The sequence below is a fragment of the Misgurnus anguillicaudatus genome, chromosome 22 (genome assembly GCF_027580225.2).
Source record: "Misgurnus anguillicaudatus chromosome 22, ASM2758022v2, whole genome shotgun sequence".
Classification (NCBI taxonomy): domain Eukaryota; kingdom Metazoa; phylum Chordata; class Actinopteri; order Cypriniformes; family Cobitidae; genus Misgurnus; species Misgurnus anguillicaudatus.
The window spans coordinates 27,057,325-27,076,750 of record NC_073358.2 but is presented as its reverse complement, the minus strand read 5'-3'; the positions used below and the strand labels follow the sequence as shown (position 1 = coordinate 27,076,750).

Here is a 19,426-nt window from a genome sequence, read left to right as displayed (position 1 = left end):
AAACCCTTTTTTGAAGTGTGACTTTCTTAATTCAAGAAACAGAAAGAATACATTTTACAAAACCTACTGGTCACTTCATGTAAAGGAGCATAAAGCAGCATAAAACTATCATAAAAATTAGGTCAGTGTGGGAATGCCTTACATTTCAGTCTGTTTCTAAGTCAAATCTATATTTCATAGAAAACAGTGCACAAGCTTTACTACTTTTTTGATGCACATATGTGCTCCAGTCTCCATACCAAACAACAGGCTGGAAGAAGATATCACCTTATATGACTTTCTCTAAGTTTCATGTTTACATTTATGTAAAGAATCAGTTTACTACCACATTCAGCAGCTAAAAGATTGATATGATTCATTTATTAAGGTGTTTATTCAAAGACAGATGAGAGAGGAAGAGGAATTAATGCGAATCATCTGCATTCAGCAGCAGAAGGGAAGAGGATGGAGAGATTGAGGAGTGGGTGGATGAGAGAGGAAATGGATGCATCCTCCAGACAGAGGGAGAGCGTGGGTGGGTTACCTCTCGTGTATTTCTTTACGTCTGTGAGAAATGAACGAAGATAGAGAGATGTGAAGAAAGTGAATATAATTGCTTAAAGTTAGCCTGCATGTCTAATGCGACAACGCGTGTCTATATCTATCTGTATGTGTGCATGTAAGAGCCGTTTATACAAAGGTGGCTAAAAGCAGGCGTGTTTTTTGAGCTCAGGATGTGTTGTGGGTTTCGTGTGTGTCATGAATGTAGAACACAGAGCAGATGAAAAGCGCTTTGATGTCCATTTGCACAGGTGTCACAGACAATCATCTAAATGCATTTTCCTCTTTATCCAGAACCGGGAGGGGGGTGGTTGTACGGGAGAAAGAGAGAGAGCGCAATCAAACTTGCTCGGGTGACAGAAATTATAGAAGGAAGAAAGCATCTGAAAAACTCAGTAAAAGATGTAGTAAACACTGATGATATTTGAAATGGACACCCAAACGCACACCCCTAGACAAAAGAAACACACCCCTCATTGCTCTGCCTTCAAAATGACAAACATGCTAAACAACAGAGGCATGAAAATGGATGGGTCTTTATCATAGCTGAGACCTAGCAAAATAATATTGCAAACAAGCAAAGATGATACAAGAGTAGCTAAGCTTTAAAGTTAGTTGCCAGTACATCTGCACCAGATAAACAATAAGACTCAAATCTACTGTTCTGTTACTACAAGCATACAGTGTCTTTGTCCCGTGAAACAGCAAAACCAACGTTATTCACCTATCAAACGGAATCAAAGCAACATTAGCATCCATTTTCCGGCCTTCGCGATCTCTAACGTCTATCCGGCCCTGGAAATGTTTCCAATGTTGATGTGTGTCATATCTCTTGCCTTATTGTTCCTGTATTTACAAAGCCATGACTATGTACAAACACAATTTTTTTTAACACACACGCACGCACATTAAGCAAATATATAGGCAAATCGTGGCCTAATGGTTAGACAGTCTGGCCTGTAACCTGAAGTTCACCGGTTGAGTCTCACGGAAAGTTGTTACTGAAGTGCACCTTGTTTGTGTGTGTGATTTGCAATGCTTGTGTTCACTAGTACTCAGTGGGATGGGTTAAATGCAAAGGTCGTGTTTCGCGTATGGGCTACCTGACAATTACTTTCAATGACAAAACAGTTTATTGTCTGAGAGTTCATTTGAATTTTGAACAGTGTTTCTCAAACTACAGCAGAATTTTACGTACACTGTCAGAAAAAGGGTCAAAAATTGTCCCTACAGTAGCTGTAACTGGGGCAGTACCCTTTCAAAAAGTACACCTTTGCTCCTACAGAGTTACATAATACTACCTCAAAAGGTGCATACTGCATACATATCTGTCCCTAAATGGTACATAATAGGACCTTTTAAAGGGTACTAACCTAGTAAAAGCTTGGGACCATTTTTTGACAGTGTAATATAAGGATTTATGTGTGGCACATAAGCAACGCATCTTGGATCTACAGCGTGAATCATATTTAATGAAACGTCATTCATTTTGTAATGTCTGAAATTAATCAAGATTTATGTATCTTATGTGTATTTAGTTAAATCTGTATAGTTATTGACTAAATGTTAAGGTTTATATGGCAATGTGTAATTACAGGCACTTTCATTTTGTTAAAGGGGACATATAATGGAAATCTGACGTTTTCCATGTTTAAGTGCTATAATTGGGTCCCCAGTTCTTCTATTAACCTAGACAATATGAAAAAGATCAACCTAGTAACTTAGTTCTGGTAAACCATTCTCTGCAAGCATGTGACAAATAGGTCATTGAATTTGGCTTCCCTTGTGATGTCAGAAGGGGATAATACCGCCCCTTAATCTGCACTATCCAACCACAGCATTGCTATTTAGTGCAGAGATCAGCTCATATGCATTTAAAAGGACACCCCCAAAAACGGCACATTTTTGCTCACACCTACAATTTTAGCAATTTTAACATGCTATAATAAATTATCTATTGAGTATTTTGGGCTAAAAACATCAAATACGTGCTCTGGAGACAACAAAGAATTATTTTACATCTTAAAAAAGTCTGGTGAAATGTCCCCTTTAATATTTTAATACTGGCCACATGTCCAAAGTGTTTTTTATTGACTGAGCCTTAGATAGCTGGGATAGGCTCTGGCACTTCCAGTGACCCAACAGGAAAAAAAAGGAGAATATAGATGGAGGTAATCTTAAAAAAATCCATTAAAAAGTGAAATATTTTTTGTATGCAAATGAAGCATCTTTTTAAAGTTTTATTTAACATGTCATAAAAACCAAGCATTATATTGTGTTCATTATATGCGACTGCACTGCCATTTCTAAAGTCTGTGTAAACAACTACCCTCAACGTTTCTTCTTTAGCTTACCTTTCATTTCGGTTCTGCAAAGCATCTGGTAACCCCTTTCTCACTGTCCCACATAGTCCCATTTTCCCTCAAATCTTCACTTCCTGTACTTCCTTCATTCCTATACATTGTCTATTAATACATCTTTATCGTCTCATATTTACCTTTTCTTGCTTTCCTGATCTCTGTGTCTCCAGTCCAGTCGACTTTTGCGATACAACAGGTTCATGTCGCCTCTGGGGTGCTCCTCCTCACAGCCAATAACAGCACAGTGCAGCCACTGGCCCCGCCTCTCTATGTCACGCAGGAAATTCTCCACCGCCACATCCTGGGTGGAGCCAGAGCTCATGGTATAGAGAACCAATTAGGAGCACAGGTGGGGGTTTTGAGGTGTTCCCCGTCCCTGTTACCTGTAAAGGAGAAAATGGGGTGGTTATTACAGCAGTTTTGATATTTAATAACATGCGTAATAAACTTGTCCTCTTCAAAGCTACCAAACCATTGAGTCTGATTTGATGGGAGGGGTCAACAGTTTCAATGAATATATTTACTTCTCCTCACATATTGTATGGTTTTCAGATTCTCTTTTGCGCTCCAAGGAACAAAGTAATAGAGGTTTAATCAACATGCAGATAAATAAATAATTTAACTTAAAATGTTAACTGGCCCATATGAAAACAGCATCCTAGATAAATTTTATTAGTGTTACCTGGATATCAAAGCCATGACCCTTTCGGCTGCTAACACAATGCTTTAGTAACTGAGCTACAGGAGCACATTTATCATTCTGTAGGATGATTTTATGTAGAAAACATATTTTTTGTTTTTCACATATTGGATTTTCACAGACTGGGTCACATGCATACAATCACCTAATGGATTATTAGGAACACCATACTAAGGGCCAATCCCATTTCTCTGTCTTACCCCTTCCCCTTACCCCTACCCCTTAGTTTTGCACGTTCACGTGAGAGTAAGGGCTATCCCAATTCTCGTTTTGATCAAGGGGTAGGGCTAAGGGCAAGTGGTAGATACCCCTTAAAACCAAGAATTTCCGCGAGCTTACTTGAAACCAAGGGGTACCCAGAATACACTGCGCAACCGGCAAAAATGGCGGCCAGAGCGTCCCATAAATGTAAGTATTTTTGGCTTAATAATTAATTTAAAAATTACTAATGTCTTGTTTTGTGCTCTACACAGTCCTGTTCATATATATTTGAATTATGTTCTTAATTTAAATGTTTTAAAATTTCGCTAGTTTGCTACGCTAACGTTACGTTGCTGATTTGCACAAAATTCCCGTATTTGCTGATTTGCACAACATTCCCGTATTTCTCTAACTAGCCATGAATGGACTGCATGCTTGTCTACAGTTTTAACTAAATTCCATTAACGTTAGCAGCGAATTTCGATTGATATCAGTGCATAACACTACTTGCCTTGGAGACATCGGTACGTGCTTTACGTATACCGTCCTGTATCACACAGGGACGCCAGAAGAAACTCGGCGGCTGATTCACTGATGACGTAACCGTAAATATTAAGCGGTGTCTCATTTCATAGGGGTATGTTTTCACCCCTAGCGCTTAACACTTGGTTTTGAGGGACAAGGGCTAGGGGTAAGACGAAGTGGTAGGGGAAGGGGTAAGACAGAGAAATGGGATTGGCCCTAATACTGTGTTGGACCCCCTTTCGCCTTCAGAACTGCCTCAATTCTATGTGGCATTGATTCAGCAAGCTGCTGAAAGGATTCTTTAGAAATGTTGGCCCATATTGATAAGATAGCATCTTATAGTTGATGGAGATTTGTTGGATGCACATCCAGGTCATGAAGCTCCCATTCCACCACATCCCATAATTGCTCTATAGCAGTGTTTCCCAATCCTGGTCCTCGGGCACCCCCTCCCAGAAAGTTTTAGATGTCTCCTTATTTAAAACACCTGACTCGACTCATCAGCCTCCTTCCAAAATGGTAAACATGTCTACTTAACAAGCTGATGAGTTAAATCAGGTGTGTTAAATAAAGAAACATCTAAAACTTTCTGGGAGGGGGTGCCCGAGGACCAGGATTGGGAAACACTGCTCTATAGGGTTGAGATCTGGTGACTGTGGGAGCCATTTTAGTACAGTAAACTCATTGACATGTTTAAGAAACCAATTTGAAATGTTTTGTGACATGGCGCATTATCCTGCTGGAAGTAGCCATCAGAGGATGGGTACATGGTGGTCATAAAGGGATGGACATGGTCAGAAACAATGCTCAGGTAGGCTGTGGCATTTAAACGATGCCCATTTGGCACTAAGGGGCCTAAAGTGTGCCAAGAAAACATCCCCCACACCATTACACCATAATGAGAAATTGAACAGGTGTTCCTAATAATCCTTTAGGTGAGTGTATAACTGTATTGAAACACTATTCACACTTCTGACTCCATACATTTTAACACACATGGCACATTTTGGAAAAAGGTGAAAGCTTTGGGTTTTGAAATAGATTTTTATTTCAACTAAAGACTTAATGCCTCACACGCAGTATTACTTCATCCCCATTATCATTTTCATCACTACTATCATCATAGCAGCCCATAAAGGGCATGGGCCATCTAGCCCTCATTCTGTGAGGAAGGATCTGAGTAAGCATGAGAGGCTCAGTTGGCTGCAGGCCCCTAGGCTGCCCTGGCTGTGCCTGTGTAAATCTGCAATCTGTAATGCAGTGTGTCACATGTAGTACACAGGATTTCTGGCTAGAGAGAGAAAGTAAGAGAGAACAAGTTTGCTAGAGTAAGAGAGAGAGAGAGAGCGTGAGAGAGAGACCAATTGAGCTGCTTGTTGTGGGGCAGATATTCTATAAAGTGCTCAGAGTTTGAACACTGGGCAGTAGGAAAGAGAGCTCTGATTGGCTAAAAATGATACAGCTGTCAACTACTGTGCTTTTTTAGGAGAGAGAGAATGCGAAAAAGAGAGCTAGAGAGAGAGAAAGGGAGAGAGAGCAATGACGAAAACAAGGTGAGTGGGTTTATGTTGCTCGCTGAGTATGTGCTGAATGTGCAGATAAATGTACAGAGCACATCAGCAGTATCGCTACGTAACAGAAGAATATTGCTGGACCCTCCTAGGTAAAAATCTGGATGCTGCATGCTCATTTAGGTGTCAACAAACACGTTTATTAAATTAATATCATATTGTGTGTAGTGTGATTTACAGTATGCATGCCCAGGCACCCATTAATGCAATTATGCAGTTCATAAACTCACACGACCAACCAGACACACTTTCAGACCACACCAGTGCTTTTCTACATTTAAAATCAAAGAGGAGCTATGAATGAAAAATAAACGCATTTATTAAGGCCATGCCTGCAAGTTAAACTTAATGACAAATTGGGTCAGAGCTTACAGTAGAGTGGAGCTGGAGAAGAATATGGAGCAATACAGAGTGTTATATAGGGTCATCCAGGACATTTTGGAACTGAATCAGAGAAACTAATACTGTATCAACAAAGAAAAATATTATAACACCACTAATTACAAATACAAATGAAATACAAAATGCTGACAACACACCAAATACTGATAAATGTCTGAGAAAACTGAGAAACTAAATGACCCAGCAAAAGACTTACAGTATCAACATTGAGACAGAGCTCTACTAAAAGTTATAGAAGAATACATATTAAAGGACAGGTTGGGTGTTTTGCACTTGAAGCCCTGTTTTCAGATTGTTTGTGATGAGGTAAGCGGTTTTGACTGAAGTTTGGACGTGTGATGCTGGCCCGAGAGTTTTCGGTGGTTTGTTGTATCACCTCCCACCTCTACAATTGGTGTATAGGTGCACTGGAACAATCCTTCCTAAAATGCATTAAACTTTCGTTTACAAAGATGTGAAACTCAACGAGTGGTCAGGAGTGTTCACTGATATGCTCACACAAAAATCACTGCAAAAAAAAGCATTCCAAAAGGTTTTATCTTCGTTTTTGCCAACTCCATTGACTTGTATTAGATGTGCTGTGAGGTACGGTATTACTCCGCCCCAGGAACTTTGTTTGTATTCTTGCAGTTGGCAAAGGTGTATTATCGCCACCAACTGGGCTGGAGTGTCTATTATTCAAGCTCTAAGCGGAAGAATGTACACGTGTGAGGCGTTTGGAAAAATAGGTCCACAAGTTTACAACGAATGCTTAAAACACCTGTTGGAAAGCATCTTTTGAAGCGATTTTTGTGTGAGCATATCAGTGAACACCCCTGACCACTCAGTGAGTTTCACGTCTTTGTAAACGAAAGCTCAATGCATTTTAGGAAGGATTGTTCCAGTGCACCTATAAAGCCATTGTGGAGGTGGGAGGTGATGCAACAAGCACCCAAAGATTCTCGGGGCAGCCGCATATGTCGAAATTTCAGTCAAAACCGTTCTATTTCATCATAAACAATCTGAAAACAATGCTTTACGTGTAAAATACCGAACTTGTCCTTTAACAACTCTCATTTTAGTGCTTACAGACATTTTGCTGCTAACCCTTTAATAGTAAGCCTATGCACATGGAAGTCTACATGTTCAACCCAGTCCAAAAATTGGCTGATTTTCTGATTTATGGCATTTACAAATGCAAAGAATCGAACAAACGAAGACATCTGTAAGAGTCAAGACTTACAAACACAAGGAAATCAATCTCTATGACTCCATCCAAGGAAGCACAGCACGGACATGGTTAAAGTCCGAAATGTTTAGCTCTTCCGTTATTGCCTCCTCTCCATTAGCAGCAGCTATAGGAGAAAACAAGCTCCTGCTTTTTATTTCTGATGATCACACCACTTAAGACTACTCCACCATCACCACCAGAAACTCATCTTACCTCATCTAACCTCAACCAAACTACATTCTTTGGACCGCAATCATTGAAGATCTGCCTTTCTATCTTTTGCATTCACTTTCTCACATATATTTGGAGGCAAGTATATTTTTCCCACAGGCCCTATCATGGGTTGTCTATCGCTCATCCCATTACAGTCTATCTTGTTGTTACTTGTCCTTGCCCTCAAGATGAACTGAACACTTTTACCTCAGTATTCCCAGAACACGGCATTATTTTCATGGTTATACGTGATTGTACTTTCACAGGCTCAGTTTTCACCCACACAATTTCTCCCACTCCTGGTACAACTTGGTTGGTGAAGCTAGTCGACCAAGCAGATCTTGAAAGGCTTAGAGACAGATGCCTCTCAAAATCTTAAACACAGAAAATCTGGTAATGATAAGCACAATAATATAAACAATGCACAACAAATAAAATAAAATCAAGGACAACAATCAAAGAATCAATTGCAGAAACCACATTGTAGAGAGGCAACATGCCGATGTTCCCTCAGGGAGCCATTTCTGTAAAATTTTTTTGACCTATTAATGGCTTTATAATTAAAACAATACATATAAAGTGCAATGATGTGCTTGATAGCCACAACTTGTAATAAATTGCATGGCACTGTTAAAAATGCTATTGTAACTGTACCACATCTCCCTCTACAACCACAATTTTCTTCATAGAGTTCCTCTAGAAATCAAATTTAGAAACCACATCACTGTATTTAAATTCCAGAATCAACAGTTTAATCTGTAACCTAAGCAAGCTGTTTTTACCTTCTCATCCTTCTCACCCACTTCCTCCTACATCCACACTCAATGATGAATCAAACTGAATTACAGTAGCAAAGTAAAAAACACTTTGAAAGTGGTCAAGATTTGCAGCTCATCTCTACCACCACTGACAGAACCCACTGCATGGCCCAGTCATCCATTCCACTGATAACCCTTTTTTGAGACCGTCTAAGATGAGAACACACCCAGGCTTCTCATAAAGCATTGTAAAATCACCTGCTTACTTCTCAAACCAATCATCCAAAAGATAACCTCTGATCGTTTGCCTTGCTTATCTGCTGCTGTTGACACATCCGTGTCTATTGAAGGCGCTTTAATTGATTCCACCATCTTTTGTAGTCAACAGAACCCTAATACATAGGAACCTTAAAGGCATGAACAATAAACATCTGGGTGTCTTTAAATAACTACATATTCTGCTAATATAGTGTATATAGTGGCCAAAAGTAATGTCTGGGGGGGTGTACAATATTGTCTTTTAATGCCCTCTCAGGTTAACATAAACTATTCAAATAAGAAATATACCGTATGGTACACATTGGACAAAACAAAACAACTTGGCGAAAGGCATATTGTGTTAGGCAATCTGGGTTTTATTTGGATAAATGCAAAAAAATACATACAAAGGCATACATTGTCTTGGGCTATGTGTGTAATTTAAGGAGGCCAAGCCTCCTTAAATTCTTTTCAAACCTGATCCTCAGTTTAAAGACCTACAGGACCCAATATGGGGTCTGTCATACATATTTATAAAACAAATTGATCTATTCACATGATCATCTAACACATGAGAGCTGTAGGCGAGGTAGACAGGTTTTCCTTGCTTGCTGTATTATCGAAACTTGGAAGTGTGAATCAATGAAAGTTACCCTAGGCTATAATGATTGTAAGACAAGTAAAGACAAAAAGATATCAGAATTTTTGTGTTTATTGTCTTGCTGGGAAAGATTTTATAAATATGCTCTTCACAAACATTTGTTTGAATACAAACATTGTACCCAACAACACTAATGGCACACTGCAGACATCAATACCTTCCACAAGCGGAATCGGATACGGTCGGTTTATAACAAAAAAAAAGGAGGAAACTCAAAAAATACTGACCACAAAGTTATAAGTATAGAAGATACAGCTTTGTGTTAACAGTGTGAAGATCAAATTACTGTGAAAGCACAGTAAGTTCCTATGAATTAATGGGTCTGTCAAAAGCATACATGTAAATGTCAATTATTCAAATAGGACATAAGAAAAATGTCAAGTAAGGGACCATCTTAAAAGTTCACATTGTGATTAAACACTTAACTTTAAAACTTAACTATAGGTCAAAATAAGATTATGATAAGCAGAAATGACCTATGGGGTTGGTTTTTGGGACGTGGACAGACTTTTATATCCACCTTTTTCTCGAACGCGGAAGTAAGTGATGTGACGTATTTCCCTTCCTGCGCGAGACTTCCGGTTCAATAGACAGCTGGTAGAAAACAGTGTAGTGGGAGCACGCATAAACAATATTTACTACACCTGCCATGTATGAACTAGTGTGAGGATGAAATTAAGAAGTGGCTTGATATATGAAGATATATTCAATCATTACGTGTTGTTGATCGGAGGTGACGGGTCTTCAATGCGCAAATATAAAACCACACAGACATACCAGTATCTTTACAATGGGAAAGTCAGTCGAGTGTTTGTACATGGAATTTACCAAGACTTCGTGTTTTTACGGTTTTGCGGTCTGACACAGTCAGCAGTATCTTTCTCATTCAACACATTGTAAGTTATTTGAGCAAACCATAATAAACATATTAAGCTACTACATGTATTGAGTATTGTTTTTGTTTTATGAAAATACTATTATGTATTATATTTTCGCTTCTTACGCACTAGGTGGAGAAATGAGCTTATGAAATTATTTGCTTACTTTTTAAAGTATTTGCCTTTTCTGTCATGATCCTGTCTTCAGGTCACAGTTTTTTAGTCATAGTGACAGGATCATGGCAGCCCAATGTTTTGATGAGAGCACTGGCTTTGTTTTTCCTAGCCATGTGCTTTCTGTCTCGTCTCCTGACCCCACCCCCCTGTTTCCTCATTAATTAACCCATTATTGTTTGAATAATGTCACCTGTTCCCCTCTTGATTTGCTCCCCTATTTTATGCCCTTGTGTTTGCTGTCCTGTGCTTGTTCGTTTTGTACCAGTCCTGTTTAAAAGCTCATGCTATTGTCTAAGTCAAGTGTATTTTTGTCAAGTTTATAGTCTGTTTAGTGTTAAGTCTAGTAAGTTTAGTGTTTTGTTTGCCTAGTGTGTTTTGCCCCCTCGTGGGTTTTGTTTTGTTGTTTCTTTTATAATAAAGGTTTCTGTTTAACTGTCTGCATCTGGGTTCGTGTCCTGTTCCTGACATTTTCATTTAAAACATAAAAAAAGTATGTGCAAACACATTACTATTATAAACATTAACTAAGCAGATTACGTCGTATATATTCTGTACTGTAATCGCATTTTTGTAATAAAATATAGTAGCAGAATAAATAAATCAGCTAAATCAGCATATTTTTATCAGCATAATATTAGTTGTTTTTAAACAATTATTGTATTTATTGTTGACTGACAGTTTCTATGAAAGGTTTTACTGGATGGATTTGTAAATACAGATCATGAGTGCATGTGTGTCACATACACATTCAGTTCTTGTGCATATATTATGGTTAAAACAAATGTTTTGTAGACATTTACTACGTTTGTATTAGCTATTATGGCAACCCCTAACTGCACAAATTATGTCGGTCTTCCTGGATTTCATAATAAACATTAAACAGCCAGTCAAAACGGCACACTTGTGTCCTTCGCTTTAGTGGCTCACCGGACATCATAAACAGGAAAGCTCAAAGATGGCAGCGCCCACATTTATGTCAAGAAACAGGTGGATACAGTAAGGTTTTGTGGAACAACTAAAAACAAACTTCTTTAATTTTGGATTTTATAAATTAAATAAAACTGTACAAATTAAATTGTCAGTGTAAAATTTTTAATATAAATCTGAAACAAAATTGAAACAACTTCTTATTACATTAATAATTGCTTCTTTTCTGACTAAAATGTCATTTGCAGGACACCACTGTATATACACTGAAAAAAATGATTTATTGAATTTAATCAATTTTTTTGAGGTAAGTGGTTGCAGTCAATTTGTTTAAGCTACATTTAAACAAAATATTTATATTTTATTTTACGTTACTAATCTTTTTTGTTTAAATGTAGCTTAGGTGGATTGATTGCAACCACTTACCTTAAGAGACTTGATTGGATTCAATGAATCATTTTTTTCAGTGTAATTTATACAACTAACTTAGTAAATATGTCTGATAACTACAACTGTATAGAGAAATTCTAACACAACCTACACACACATACACACAAAGCCTAATTCAAATATTTGGTCAATACACATATTTAAACACATAACATTCAATGAGGCTTTGGTAATGGGGATGTGGGTCATAGGTCAGTTCAAGGAGAAGCAGATGGGAGTACAATACACATATCATAGACACATATACCAATGCATCTATAACATAAACACACATATACATATCTAAAACACACATAAGTAAACACAATTATTACAGACTATAGCGAATGTTTATTTCTTTAATGTGTAAATGTAGTATTTCTATAACACTCATCCTAAAATCTAAAATCTATGTGCATATGTGTGTGTGAATTCACATAAGCCGTATCTCACTTAGGGCTCAGTCACACCAAAAGCGCTTTAAACGCTTGCAAACGCAAGGCGCGACGCACTGCCTTTTTTAAAAAAGAGCAGTGCAGCGCGGCTTTTCATATTGCTAAGCAACCACCGAGTCAGCTGTCTTGTCAATCAAATATTGAAGCGTGAGCGCTCTTTTGCTGTTAACTGTCATATTAGCAGAAACTTTAAAAAGAGGACGCTTGCTCTGACCTTGTTTGAGGATAAGAGGAGCACAAACACGCAGGAGAGAGTGAGCGAGTGGAGTCCGGTTCTTCAAAGCAACTGTAAACTTCCCTCGCCACAACGTAAGGCCCGCCTCTCCCCTCATTCGATTGGACAATGGAAGACGCGAATGACGTCAGGCGCTCCTCCGCTCTCAGCGCTCCTTCAAAAACGCGTGCGCGGCAGGCGGCAGAAAACCGCAAGGCGCTCGGCGCGCATAAACAGCGCGCAAACGCGCCCTGCCCATAGAATAGCATTCAAAAAAGGCGCCTGCAACTGCCATAAACGCTTTTGGTGTGACTGAGCCCTTACTGTCCTTTGCTTTTACACCGCACCTGGCTGTTGTCATGGTGAGCAGCCAGCTGTCGCTTTGGCGACTGCTCTCCTGTCAGTTCAGAGCGTTCTCATACTAAACGACAGTGTGAATGGGAAAGGAAGCGAGAGAGAGAGAGAGAGAGAGAGAAACAGAGAGAGAGACAGAGAGAGAGAGACAGAGATGAATTAGACACAGATATAGAGAGAGTAAGAGGTAGAGTAGATAATGAGAGGAGAGGGAGGAGACTGAATTTGAGGGGTTGGGGAAGGTTAAAGAGTCTGGCAGGAGGTGCTTAGAAAGATGAAGTGACCTCAGATGTAGAAAAAGAGATGGATAGCAAAGAAGAATAGAAATGAGCAGATAGATAGATGAGATCAGATGGACAGGAGGACAGGTGTAAAAGATGAATGAAGAGGAATATGGAGACCAGAATGGGCATGAAAAACCGGGAGAAAAAGGAAGTGTGTTGTGGGAATGGGGGAGGGATGTGAAACCATGTCTCTCACACCAGTCACTGTGTGCGGTCTCCTAGCAACACTGTCTACTGGCTTCCACATCTCTCTCTCTCTGTCTGTCTGTCTGTCTCCATCTCTTCTTTTCTACCTCAATGCTCACACTGAAGACTTTCTGTCTGTGTGTATGTACAGTATGTGTGGATATGTTCACTGTACTTTACTCTGTCAAATTCTTCAATTCTGTACCAGACAAAACTTTCACTATGATCAAAAAAAGGAAAACTGAAAACATAAACACTGAGTTTGGACAACAGTCTGTGTTGTCGGTACGTTCTGCAAGAATACGGATAAGCCGATACTACAATGAAGACATGGAGTGATCAATACGTCAATGTACAGGACAATAAATTTACACTTAGGACTGAAAGCGGAATCAAATCACAAAATCAGATTGTTGTGAATGTGTGTGAAGGCCTTCCATCTCCTCTGTGTACACATTCATTATTTAGTTCTTGTTTGATTTTAATAATGTGAATTATAATCTATGAAGAAAAGCATCTTGGAGAAACATCTATGATTTCCCACAGAATAATATATTTATGGGTATGCTAAGTAATGTTGTGACATTTAAAAAAATATTTTATGCCGTTTAAACTTCTGTTTCTGTATTTGGCTAACGCTTCCCTGCCTATGACGAGTTTTTACAGCAATCCGTATTTCCACTATTATCCACCAGGTGGCGGTCTTACCCAACTTATAATATCTGGAATTATTCCCTTAGGGCAAACAGTTCAAACTCTGTGTATGTTTTCATCAACGCTCTGAATCTGATCTTTATCAAAAGCCCTTCACAAAAACGCAATAGAGACAGAGCAAAGTTATGCTAATTTGAAAACCACGCCCACCGGCGGGAAAACAATCCAACTGTCTCCATTGACTTTGTATTGCGAGAGGGCGCCTCCTCGTCATTTCTGGCTCATAACAAAAAACAGAATAATGCCTAAAAGCTGCTGTGTGACAATGTATACAGCTAACAAGCAAAAAAACAAAAACAGAAATACGTTTTTATAAGCTGTCGAGACGTAAAACTCAGCCTTTAAAGAGTAACTAAACCCTAAACCAACTTTTTTTAGTTTATGATCTGTAAGAATGATGCTTTATTAGTGCTGTTCATTGATTTTTGTAAGTTTTTTGACATTTGGATATACTACAACATATGGTGTAAAAAAGTGTGCTGCCCTCTTCAGGTTGAACGGTGGCTACTGCAGTTGAATTTTCCTATTGGATGTTGGGTCCAAAAAATAACTCGATGTAAGCAGGTTCAAGCTCACCACGCCCTTGTTACGATCTCCCCACACACTTGATACGAGCTTAGTTCGTCCCCTCTATCTCCAGTGGGTGGAGTCAAGCTCTGACCAGGGGTTTAGTTACGCTTTAAGGAGAAAAAAGTGGATCCCTGACTATGTTTCCCTCTAGTGGGCGCAGTTCTACTAATAGTAGTACTATGAAAAGTTGCCTGATTTCCACTTTTGTGTCTTTAAATGTTCGTTTTTTTGGGGTCGACAGCTTATAAAACTTATTTCTGGGTTTTTGGCTTGTTAGCCAAAATTACTAAATATTTAAGAAATTATGATATTATTGCTTTTTCAGTATAACTAATTGAAATGTTTAATCTTTCTAAATAAATTATAAATGTTACATGATAAAAACGCTATAAGAAACACATAGAGGGATCAAACTTCGACAGAGGACCGGACATCTTCTCTAATTATTTTCTATTCTAATTATTAATAGATTTTCAGATGATTTCATCACTCCGGTCTGTCCATTTAAGAGCTTATTGCAACCATAAACACCTACGTCTATCTTCAATGGTCTCTTCGACGACGGTATTTTATAAAAATGAAGGCCATCCTTTTTTGACATTCCTATTCTGACACTCAACATCACAAATAAGACATTTTCTAGTGAGTTATCTTGCTCGTTTCACTCGTGTACAATTCATTTCCACTGTTTTTCTGCCACCACATTGCGCGCGCAGCTTGCAGTGACGTAACTGTGACGTCTACTTGCAAAAGGTCTATAGTTCTCATGGTGACACACTGACCCGCATTGATCTGTCACACTAGGCTCAAAGACACAAATTCTCTGATCTGACCCTCTTTTTTCTCCCCTCATCTCATTTCTTCTTGTGCTCTCTCTTTCCATTTTATTGCTCTCTGTGTATGAAGAGCATTACAAGCCACTCCCTGTATTATCCAGTCTGTCAATTAATGCAACACCTTACATCACTGAAAATCACAGCTGTCAGACAGTTGATATCCCTTTGTGGGCAAACAATATTTTTAGTTCACACACATAAAGGCACGCATTTGTTTTCATACTAAGCTTATTTTATTTCTTATGCCTTCATCCCAACCCTCACATATATGTTTTATTTTGCATACAATTTGCATTTTACTTTACAATGCCATATTATTTAATTAATTCATTAAGTGATTTTTCTCACAAAGAATCATCAGCTCGTCAACTTAGCATAGAAATTTAGAGTTTTCTAACCTTGTGAGGACAACTAACATGTAGGCAAAACCTTCCTTTCTGTATGAGCCACTGTTGAAATATAATTTTAAGTCATTGTTTTTGTTTTATTAATTATTATCATATGTATATGTGTATGGTAATTAAAGCTAATAGCTATTGTTCTATTGAGTTCAGTAGCGGAGTGGCCATCGGGAGAGTCGGGACATTTCCCGGTGGGCCGGTAGTGTTTTGAGGCTGCGAGGGCCGGTCTAATAATAGTTATACATTGCAAGTTAACCCCGTCTGGCGGCCTGATGTGCAGCCGCTTCCCTCTGGTCAAACTGTGCAGCCTCTTTGCACAACACAGTAGGCTATATAAAAGTGCTCAACCTGTTCGGCAGGTCCAACCATGTTAGGATTTTTAAAAAATATAGGCGGATTATTGAACGGCCCCTCTCCAAATTGCATAGCCTGTCGGCCTTTGATGTGAAAAGCCGCGTCGCCGAATGCCTGTTTATTGCAGTACATATATGCAGTCGAATTGATCCATCAAGCGGAGACTATTTGATAGAAAGTGTGGATTAAGGATGTTTAAAATCTCTAGCCTGGTGGTCAGTACTTGAATGGATAAAATCAGCACATTTGCAAAGGTTTATCTCCATATGGCTATATATCATAAATAAAATTTAGAAGGGTAACTTTGCAGTATCACATTTTATATTTCCTACTATTAGATTTCTATTAGATTTCCATATTAATAGACGAGAGTATTGAACTTGAATATATAAATATCCTCACAACATTATTGTTTCTCAAAACTTTGACAAAAATCATTTTCAAATGAACTGTATTCTTACAGTTATTCAAAGATGCATACATTATTCCAGATATGATTTTAATATTAGACGAGATTATATAACGGCAATGAACGTCTCATATCCACATATAAATTAACATTACAGCATAATGAAATTAATAAAAAGACAAGGAAGCAGGATTGGCATGTAAATTGTATTATTATTAGCGGGAAAAAAAGGAATATTACTGAAATAAACTCTGAGGTAATGCGCCAAACACGTTAAAATAAATAAGCAATAACCGTGGAAAAAACATTATCTCTCAAAACTTTATATGACAAAAATTATATTTAAAGGAAATATTCTTACAGTTATTCAAAGATGCACAAATTATTCCATATTACTCACGTTGATGAGCACATTCATCTCTGGTCTCGCTCTGTTATGTAATTGCTGATTGAGGTGCGCATGTCCGTCTTTCAACCAGGTATCATTTTGTATAGTTACTCATTTAGGAAAATTAGCCATGATTTAATGATTTTATTATTATTATGAAATTATTATTATTATTTTTTGATTATTTTATTATTTTGATTACGATTTGTATTAGCCTACCCTAGTTTTACTACAAATAGGCTACGAAACATTTTTTTTTTACCACGGAGGGCCGGTGGTATACGAAATTTCCCGGTAGATTTTTTGGTCCCACTCCGCCCCTGATTGAGTTGGTGACCTTTTGTTCATGATTCAATCAAAGCTTGAGTCAAGAGTGAATTTTAGGGCAAAGGTGTGAACCTTTCATGATGAAGTGGCCCTTTCTTGCCTGACTGCAACCTTTCTTTCATGGTTATATTGTAATCTGAAGGCATTGTTTCCATTTGAAGAGACTGCCCTATTCGAATATCTTTATATGTAACGCATGTAAGTTAGACTTGATGACTACAGTGCCACTAGTGGCACTTTTCCATTGCATACACCACGGGTCAGGTCGCGTCAGCTCACTTTACTTTGGCTTGGTAAGCTTTTCCATTGAGTTTAGTACCACCCTAGAGTGAGAGGGATTATAGGCGTGTCGTTATATTTGCACTGCCTACTGCTGTGACATCATACAAAAACTGGGAGCGAGCAAGCTTCGTTGGAATGCAGTGTTTCCCATACATTCATTTATTTGTCAGTCCACCACAAAATATAAAGTCACCACCACAAATAGATGTTTGCACATCGTGTTTATCACTATACCTCTAGATCACATGACAGTTTCTGTATAGAGACCCGTGGGATTAGTCATAGTTGCATGCGAATGCGGATGTGCCACCACAAACTGCAATGAAAACACTAGTATGGTGTTCCTGATTCATAGCCTGTGGATGTATTTTTACCGCTAAAAGGAAGTTTTGGGAACTTACATCAAAGAACGAAGGTAAAGCTAATCTTTAGCATTGACGCTGGTAGTGACGATTCTCTCCGACCAATCAGTGATCTACAGTGTTTTCAAGTCACGTTTTAGTATCAGCTCAGCTCGCTTGGAACGCCAACTGAGTTTGTACTAAAAAATTTATTGGGTACTACGTACTGTACCCAGTGGAATAGCCACCAAAGGTAAGCTGACCTGACACAACCTGTGGGGTACTATGCAATGGAAAAGCGCCACTGATTTGAAGACTTTTGCTCATCGTTACCTGCAAAAATGACTGCTCGAGAAAATCTGGTCTTACACAATGCACTACCCCATACACAAATGTATACCTTTATCACATGATCCTAAATTATTAATATTTATCTAAACCTGAATTCTCTCTGTTATTCAATCAAGATGGCTACCTCACACATATGGAACATAACAATATCCCGCATCTTTTCACAAGCTGCAATCTGTCTGTCTGTTCAGTAGAGTCATATTCCAGTGAGACTTTAGCTGTGTGTGTTTGCACCGTCTGGAAAACACCCTTACACACGAGCAATCACACACCAGCACACCCCGAGCACTGCAGCAGACTGCCAATTAGCAAGGACCGACGGAGGAGCCACACCAACCTATTCCTGAGACACGCGACTCATGTGAACATGTGTCTGGGTGTGTTTCAGCGAAACAAAGTGCACCCTCACCAGGGGGGATTATCCACAATTTGCCTTTTTTTCTGCAAGCTGACAAAATATATTTCCTTCATATTTCTCCTCCCCTCTGCTGCTGTTTTACACTGAAAAAAAAAATCCTTTCAATTTACGTAATTTTAATGTGTACATCGGTCCCACATGATCCGATTGTTTAAAACCAAAATAATTTTCTCAAATTAATTTTTATGTGTCAGACCAAAACATTTTAATTACTTTAAGTAGTCTAATAGAAATATGTTGACTCAAAGTGCTATTTCTCTTTACTATAACACATTTATTTTGTAATGTTTAAGTAATTTTATTATGTAAGGGGACTAGATTTTCATCTCTAATTACAACATGCTTTTTTAATGCTTATATTATGGGATTATGTAACTCTAAAGCAATTTCATTATGTCTCTGGCATCAGAATAATCATCCATAATTATCCAAATGTTATTTTTTTTTTTTTAAATACAAAATACATTTGCATTGGCATAAAAAGCAAAGAGTTTTGTACAAATGTTTAGTGATATTGAGGCAAACCACTGCTTTCAGATCATCAATTCATTTAAATCACTACACATTAATTCAATAACAGTCATTAACTATTACAACAATCAGCACATGCAGTACATACATAAAGGGGCAATTTCCCAAACAGGTTGTAGATTAATCCATGACTAGGCCCTAGTTATATTAGGATATTTTTAATAAAATAAAGTTTACAAACAAACCTACCTTACAAAAACA

General features: G+C 38.3%; 1 protein-coding gene across 2 annotated transcripts in view; it reads right to left on the bottom strand.

The window, feature by feature from the left end:
• LOC129440456 (neuronal tyrosine-phosphorylated phosphoinositide-3-kinase adapter 1) overlaps positions 1–19,426 on the bottom strand; it is a 60,043-nt gene that overhangs the window by 22,773 nt on the left and 17,844 nt on the right. For both annotated transcript variants that reach the window (XM_073861125.1, XM_055199831.2), the window contains exon 2: positions 3,038–3,283. In XM_073861125.1, the coding sequence (XP_073717226.1) occupies positions 3,038–3,222 (185 nt within the window). In that variant the 5' untranslated portion in view covers positions 3,223–3,283. The remainder of the gene's footprint in view (positions 1–3,037; positions 3,284–19,426) is intronic.